The sequence below is a fragment of the Empidonax traillii genome, unplaced genomic scaffold (assembly GCF_003031625.1).
Source record: "Empidonax traillii isolate 1590-97213 ecotype Southwest subspecies unplaced genomic scaffold, ASM303162v1 scaffold1701:size72210, whole genome shotgun sequence".
NCBI classification, from domain to species: domain Eukaryota; kingdom Metazoa; phylum Chordata; class Aves; order Passeriformes; family Tyrannidae; genus Empidonax; species Empidonax traillii.
In genome coordinates this window covers 55,589-64,029 of record NW_020956894.1, presented here as the reverse complement: position 1 = coordinate 64,029, position 8,441 = coordinate 55,589, and the positions used below count along the sequence as shown (strand labels likewise).

The 8,441-nt window shown below is 43.3% G+C and overlaps 1 protein-coding gene across 1 annotated transcript in view; it reads right to left on the bottom strand.

Moving 5' to 3' along the window:
• NDUFA9 (NADH:ubiquinone oxidoreductase subunit A9) overlaps nt 1-4,688 on the bottom strand; it is a 12,642-nt gene extending 7,954 nt beyond the window's left edge. Inside the window, exons 1-4 of the mRNA XM_027908412.1 lie at nt 4,595-4,688; nt 3,192-3,362; nt 2,273-2,370; nt 2,008-2,099 (exon numbers count right to left, since the gene is read on the bottom strand). Of these exons, the coding sequence (XP_027764213.1) occupies nt 2,008-2,099; nt 2,273-2,370; nt 3,192-3,362; nt 4,595-4,685 (452 nt within the window). The 5' untranslated portion in view covers nt 4,686-4,688. The remainder of the gene's footprint in view (nt 1-2,007; nt 2,100-2,272; nt 2,371-3,191; nt 3,363-4,594) is intronic.
• Nucleotides 4,689-8,441: the final 3,753 nt, after the last annotated feature.

Below are 8,441 nucleotides of genomic sequence, written 5' to 3'. Positions count from 1 at the left end.
CCCATTTGCCTTGGGTAACAAACATCCAAACTCTCTCTCTGTCCTTATCTACTCCCACAGCATTTCAGATCCCACTGGAGTCCAAAGAAAGCCTTCAAAATAAGAGGTTATTTTTGACCCTTCAATAACTAATCTGATCCTGGGAACCATCACTCCTGTTCTACTCACAAAAATAGATTTAGAAACACACAACAAGAACAAACAACATCCCTCCTGTAACTATGGAGTTTCAAACAACATGGCACACACAGATGAGTCTGCACATGAATACGAGGCAGGAAGGAAAGTATTTTGTGGCAGGCTTTCCTTTTTTTTTTTTTTTTTGACTGATCTCTAAATCTGATCTTTTTTTTTTTTTTTCTTCCTGCCCAAGTTTTTCACAGACTTTGGGATGATTACAGTGGTTAGCCTGACCTTGTGTTTAACAGACCACAGAACTTTATCTTGGGGTTTCAGCGCCACCACTGACACCAACAGGTGTAAAATATGTGGTAAAAACATTTGTGCAACACAGTGGTTAAGATGTGTAATGTCCAAAAGTCTTTAACTTGTTCTGTTTGAATCTGTTGAAACTGTCCCGAGGAGAAGGTTTGGGAGGTTTTCAACTAAAATGAAACTTTGTGGTGTTGTCCTCACACTTCCTTTCAGTAAAAAAGAAACCCTCCTTTACATAAACCATATTTTTTTACACAAGTCCAGTAATTTTAAGGGGGGAAGTAGCCATGAAATATGTATCAGAGATAGACAGAGATTACACTGTCCAACTGTACAGACTTTTTCTTCCCTCACTCCCATATTACAAAGAAATTTCTTCTGTTTTGATGATCTCTATTCCAGGAAAAATAGTTACCCCATTTGAGACTACAAATTCTGATCTACTGATACAATTTCCCTACTGATTTTGCAATTTGAACATCAAATGGCTGTGGATTAAAAAAAAAAAAAAAAAAAAAAGAGAGAGCAGCAGGGGCATTAGATTTGCAAACACAGGTGAAACTGAGATCTGCATTTGTTTCTGTTTACCAGGGCAGCAAAATTACTTACCTTATAAAGGCAAATCATACAATTAAGTTTTTGTCTGGCAGTTCTGCACAAGGTTTGAAATAAAGTAGACATAATTGCATGCACACACACAAATGAGGTTACTACAGGTATTCTTAATTTTAAAAGAATATGGGAATGTTTAATGGATTTCAAACAGAAACTAGTCTTAGAAATTATCATTAAAAAAATGCTTCTGTAGCTAATCTTGCCTGTGCCAAAATTCTATCAAGGAATGATGTTCTTAATCATAATCCTAGAGAGTCTCCATCAGCTATTCCTGTTTGTTAACATTTCCAGAGGGCAGGAAGAGCTTGATCGTGGCTTAGTCTAGTAGGGTACAGCTCATCACCATGCCCAAGTGAAAGGACAAAAATCTCACTTCTGTAATAATGTAAATACAGTGTAAATGTAAACATAGTGTAAATACAGTGTAAAGGTACAGTGTAAGTGTAAATATACTGTAAATATAGTGTTATGTAAGTATGCAGTTAATATAATGTAAATCTATTTCTATTTAAATTTACATTATATTTATATGACATTCATAACGCAAATATAAATACAATGTAAATATAAAATGTCATGCAAATGGAATGTAAATATAAATGGAATGTAAATATAAGAAACTGGTGAGCCTGTGTCATCTGTAGGAAGGCACTCAGGGAATATCTGTGAGGTGCAGGAAAGCAGCACATTGACCTTCCTGACAGAAGCGAAGCTGGAAAGTTATGGAAAGAATGCCGTTTTCCAGAGTACATCATAAGCAGGATTCTAGGTAATCATTTAAAAGAAACAGAAGAAATTTTATCTGCACGATTCTGGCTTTGTCTTTTTGTAGAAGCCAAGAACAGTGGCAGCACCACTGCACACACATGCTGTAAAAACATGGCTACAACTTCCAATACCTGGTGCAAATCCATCTATACAGGGGAAAAAAGAAAAAAAAGGGGGGACGAAAATTACCTTGTTTCCCACTCCTTTCCAACAAGATTAATGACCACGTTGCTGTGTTCCACAGCCCTTCGGATGGAGTCCTTGTCCCTGCAGTCCCACTCCTGCAACCAGAGCATCAGACAGGAAAAGGATGAAATAACGTGTAAACAGGCACCATCAGAGCCAGCTCTTTCACACCATTCCCACTCGGACTTGTGTCTCTGGGAACGATGAACAGATTGCTTTGTGCAGCAATGGGCTTGTGCTTGATCCAAAGCCGGAGCAAGGGACTTACAAAGAAGAGGAGCTGCCCCAGGTCCCCCATGGGCCGCAGGTACATGAGGTCATACTGATCACAGCGGTAGGGGATGATCACCTGAGAGCCGATGCGACCTAAGGGCCCAAAAAAAACACGGAAAAGTTTCATTTATCTCAGGCAAACACATCACTTTAAGTAGATGAACTTCTAAATAAACAAAGCTGCTTTTTTTTAACCCTTGGCATTAAAGCACAACATTATAGATGTAGGTATCTTGGAGACTTGTCTGCAAAAGTAGAACACAAGTGAGTTTTTGAACCTACCTAACTGGAATTCTTAAAAAAGGTTTGAGTATTTAGGCTTTTAAGACAAAATACAGAAGCTTGCTAAGAAACAATAACAAAAAACAACCACGGTGTGTCCTATAAACACAGTTTAAAAAATACCTAAAAATGCAACACATGTAAAGATATTTATATTTTTTAAGTTGCATGGAAGGGAGGTAAAAAAAAAAGCAAAGGTTATTTGGTTATTTTCTGAAACTTAAAATACAAAAGGGCAATTTTAAAGAATTCTAACCACATTCCTGCAAATATTTTAGTAAAATGCCCTAATAAGGCTAAAACCAGAAGAATCAAATACGTGCTGTACCCTCAGATTTTCGGTCTACAGCCTGAAAAGCACTACTTGAAGGAATATGGCTTATTTTAATGACCCTAATCTTCAAAAAGCTGTGAAGTTTCCTAGATTAAAACCATAAACCAAATTTTACTGATTGCCACGTTCGAGCATTTCAGGAGACCGAACACCACGAAATCATCGCGCAGAACACCCTGCGAGACCCAAAATGCCAGAGGTTTCTGGAGCACCCTGCAGGAAAATCACTTTCCTTAAACAGCTTTGATGCGTTTTGGTTTTTTTTTTTTTGCTTTAATTAGCACTCCCAGCACATCACCTAAGCGGTTGACCACGTATCTCCCCAGGAAGCCTGTGGCCCCAAAGACGGTGGCCACGATGCCGCTGACGGAGGATCGGCCGCTCCTGCCATGGGGGATCACGGCGTGATGGACCTGGCGGTGCTGCTGCAGCACGGAGGGAGCTCCAGCCAGGACAGAGACTCCAGGCCCTGCAACACAGAACAGAGGGGGTGTGACACTTATGCTGTGGATGTGAATTACATCCTTACATCAGCTGAACAGAATTCAAATCAGAAAATCCAACACGATCTCAGTGTCCCGAGGAGGTTTGCCTCTCCATACCCCACATGCTGGAGGAAGACACCACATCTCCAATTTTGTCCTGACAGACAGTTTATAAACCAATAACACATATATACACTCGCACTTCTCAAACTGGTATACTATGCCTAAAAACTGTGCTCCATAACCGGTTGATAGAAACAGAACAAAACAAGATATTTTGTGTTATACCTGCTTCAAGTAGATACATGACTTCCTAAAAAGCACCTTTACTACAAAATAGGCCCAAGCTTAAACTGGGCATGGATTCTGCCTTTAAGGGGCAGATATGCAGGGCCTTTCCATTACTGAAACAGAGACCTTGAGACTGACTATGGAAAAAAAAAAAAAAAAGGAAAAGACACTCCCAGCATCCTTTACCTTGGGTACAAGCGTAAAGGATCCCACTGAGGGATCTCGTTACCTCGTGGTGTTCTGGTAACAAGGGGTTTGTAACCTAACTTATTTCTTAGGAAATGCAAACTCACAGAAAAGCGCCTGGGTTCTTTATAACCAGCAGGATTCCTTCAAGTATGCAAAACAAACAAACAAGCAAGCAAGCAAACAGACGCTATGTGATATGCTGAAGTGGCGAAGGGAAAGCTTGACGAGCCACTCTCCCCAATGTTTGTTTATATGCACTTTTCTTGCTAAAGGTTTTCCAAAGATACTACGTCTCCGGGCACTTAAGTGCCCGGAGACGTAGTATCTTTGGAAAACACATAACAAAAACGCCTAGCTCCCATCAAAAGCTTCTTAAATTCCCTCCTCGCCTTCACCATCCCCACAAAACCCGTCCCTCACCTCCCACTCCCCCCGGCAGAGGAGCGTGCGCGGAACCCACCTAAACAAAACCCGGCCCTGCTCTGGCCGCAAAAGGCCCACAAAACACAGCTTTGAATTTAGCACCGGCAGACGGACACTACTACAGGCCGTGGCCAGAAGGTCAGCGTCACCTAAGAGACGGCAAAAGGAGTGCCCGGCGCTGACACCCCCCCTGCCCTTGGCACCCACAGCCCGTGAGGAGCGGTGCCGGGCACTGCCACCCCCCTTGCCCTTGGCACCCACAGCCCGTGGGGAGCGGCGGCCGGCCCTGACACCCCCTGCCCTTGGCACCCACCTGCCCTTGGCACCCGCAGCCCGCGGGCCCAGCGCGTCGCCGCCGCCATCTTGTGCCTCCCCCCCGGGGCGGGCCGGGCCGCGCGGCGCATGCGCGGGGCGGGGACACGGGGGAAGGAGGGTAATTAATGAGGGTGTTAATTGGGCTGGGGGGGGGGGGGGGGGGCGGCACCTGGAGTAACCTGGCAGCGCACACCGCCGGGACGGCCCTGGTGCCCAGCTGGAACCGTCTCCTTGTCCTGCCACACGCTGCCCGGGAGCAGAGCCTTTTTAGGTAGTTGTAGCACCTGGTAATGCGGGTGCGCGAAGAATTAACCGTGCTCATTGTGATAAGTAAAGGCACCGGTTTTATTCCAAGCAAATTAAAATAAAATTAAATTAAAATTAAATGTAATAAAATTAAAATTAATAAAATTAAATTAAAACAAAAAAACTATTTCTGTATATTTACTAACTTTTAAGCGTACCGTGGAGTCTGTAAGGTGAAGGGTCCTGTCTGGACCTAACACCAGGGAATCTTTTGCGGCCGGGAACAGGGAACAAATTATAAATAAAATTGCATTTCTCTGTGCCATGTGGATACAGAGAAAGGCCCTCCATCCCTTACAATGTGGGGATGATGCAAGACCCCCCTGTACGAGCCCAGGGGAGATAAGTTACAACCAGCCAGGGGGTAACACCCACCTCCAAAGCAGGAAAGTTGCCTTTTAAGGCAACAAACAGACAATGAATGAATATTCAACAACTGATATCGAGAGGGTACAAAAAGCGCAGTTTTCAAACAATGTGTGTGTGTCTCGGGCAGGGCACTTGCCCCCACACCACCCAGCGCTGTTTGCTTTACTATCGCTTGCTTAATAAATTTAACAATTTTTAATTGGAATTGAGTTGTCTAAATTCTTAAACTAACTTATAACACTCATCTCCACTGCTAGCTGGGAACCACAGCAGCAGGCAGCCTCCACCTCCCACCCCCAAACTTCCTACCCACCGCTGCTCTGTCCACCCTCATCATGCCCGACAGTCTCACCACAGCCTTTCCTGAGGAGCCCAGACTGCCTCAACACCTTGTTCTTCACCCACGTCAGACCCTCCTGCTGTGGGGGCTCGACCCTTAACAGTTCTGTACAGTAACATAAATGTCCCTGGGAAGTGACTTCATAACAAATTCTGAGCTTGGGCTAAAGGAAAAAAGATGAATTAATGCTAAGAAAAAGGACTGTAAATCAGGAGAAGTGTTATTACACCCTGATTTTAGGAGAGATAAAGCAGAGCTTTGTGGTATCCACTTTCCATTTGTAAGGGAATATTTTCCTGCTTCAGCAGTGCTGGTTGACCAGATGTACTTATGTCTGATGGTGAGGTAATCATAAAAAAAGCAGTAAGATAGTGGAAATATCCGACTTGTTACAGCTCCAATTACAAGTTAACTAGGTTAAATGCGCAATTTAGAGGGAACTGAATTTGATTTTTACAGCAATTTGGAACATCATAATGCTGATTAAGGGCTATATCACTGTGTTTGAATCCCAGGGAACTTAGAGCCCAACATCCAAAAGCAGCCTCAGGGCTACTGATCACCTGAGATGTGTGAGGATTTATTATGCTGGGCGTTTCTGGCATCTTTCAGCTCTCCCCCATTGGGAACAGCAAATGCTGACCTGAAAGGCTGGCAGGTGTGAATGGCATCCCTCAGTTTCCACAAAACCCTGCACCCTTGGGCTCCTCATGGAAATACTGATGTCACCCTGCTCTCTGGCTGGAGCAAGATAATCAGGACACCAAAGTGCCTGTCTGGTTAGTTAGAGAACCATCCTTTGAAAGCTCCCTGGGCCCAGCAGTGCTGACGAGGGAGCAGAGTCCAGTTGATTCTTCAGATTATCCAGTGCATGTCAGAGATGAATAAGGGCATGAGTTAATGCCTGGAGACCCCACTTGCTTTCTGATTTCCCCATTTTCTGAATACATCTGTATGTTCTCAGTGGTTTCAGAGATCTCTTGTCTCACTTCTGGGACTTCTCCCTTGTCCCTGCTGTGTCTTTTTTTGGAAGGTGTGTGAAGAACAGACAGCAGACACTCTCTTTGCCCTGAAAACCCCTTCTTTCCTTTTCTGCTGACTTTCTCTGCCCAGGTGTTTGGGTGGCCTAGCCCAGCAGTCAGGAGGGGCCTCTGCTCTGTACATGCTGTGCTGCATCTGCTTCACGTTATCCACATCCGTTCCATGCAAACTCCACGGGCAGGGGTGGATTTGTCGGATATTATGGAATTTCCCCGGGGTGTTCCCTCCTCAAAGCACACCTGGAATCAGAGTAAAAGCCACTTCTGAGTACAAGGACAGGCATACGCTGCAGAGACCTTTGTGTGGTGGGTTGTTTCCCGGGGTTCTACGAGTGAATTTGGCTTAGATGAGAGCTCTGTGCTGTAGATGGCAGAAGGGGATCACGGCACTGCAACTGGACCAAGCTCAGGATTAGCACTCAGGAGACCAATTTTGCTGCTGCTCTGCTCCATGACACGTAGAAGTTGTGTCACATTTGAAGTGGAATAATGATGCCTACTTTGTGAAACACTTAAAGAGATACTAGTGAAAAGCACTGTAGTAAAGTATTGATGTTATTGGTTAACTGTATTTCTTACAGGTAGCCTATTTTTAGGTTAATATCCCAATCCTTCAGCTTCATCTGCTTACAAAATATTATGACTCCTATAATACCTGGGCTTATTAACTGTTTCTTAGTAGTGCAACGCTGTTATTGTTTTCTTTACCCTTGTCAGCCTTCCCACAAATTGTCTTTCTCGTAGTATACAACAATAAAAGAACTTTGAGAAAAACAGAGTTGACCATCTCACATTAAGACCTGCACAAACAAAATATTTTAGTGCTGACAATTAAAGGCTTTTCTTGGTAAACTAAAAGCTATAGTGGGTTAAATTTGCCCTCAGCCAAAACTGATGTTACACCCACCTGTGGGGGCACAAAACAACCACCTCTATTGGACCTCAGAGCAAGGAGCAGAGGGAACAGGGGGTGCCCACAACGCTGTTATGACACAGGTGGAAATCTAATTTTGACCTCAGGGAAAAGAGTGAGCACCTACATCCTTTGTCCTTCCAGTAATCTTGGGTGTAAACTAAGGGACAGCTGATGCACTGCCCTGGATCCTACTCAGCACATCTGACCCAGTGTCAGTGTCCAAGACTCTCTAATTAGGTTCTCTTAGGTATTTCACACCTGGGGGGGGGGTTAATATTTAATACTAGATTTATGTATTTCTTTTCATATCCATGTCTTTCTTGGATTTTTGATTTTTTTTTTTTACTCCTTGATATATGATCCTATTGACTGGCTGCAGATCCACAGAGCTCTCTGAAGTGGATCTTTATTTTCCTGGAGGTAAGACAGAACAGAATAGGGCAGTAGGAAATGTGTTTCTCCTAATTATTTTGTGTGTGAATCAGCATGTAAAAAAACCACCCAAGAAAGAGAATTGAGTCTGGTAACACATTTTTAAGCCAGTTACACTTTTTCCTCATTAAATTTGGTGATAAACAAAACACTCTCTGCTAACAAATACCAAATGTTTGTACACATTCAACACAAATTTGGGTTCCTCTATTGGGCTATTACTAATCTACTGTCTTGTTTCAAAATGGTAAACTAACAGGAATAAAGATGGACAGAAAAATCCATGCCTTTAGCTCACCACAAAGGTGGTGCAAAATTATCTTATGTGCTGTATTCCCCAAAAATTGAGTCTGATCTTGAAGGATCGTGCACAATGAATTCAACAAATGGTTTTGTCCAATACAGCTTCTCTGTCCTTCATCTGGTGACGTCCAACATCAAA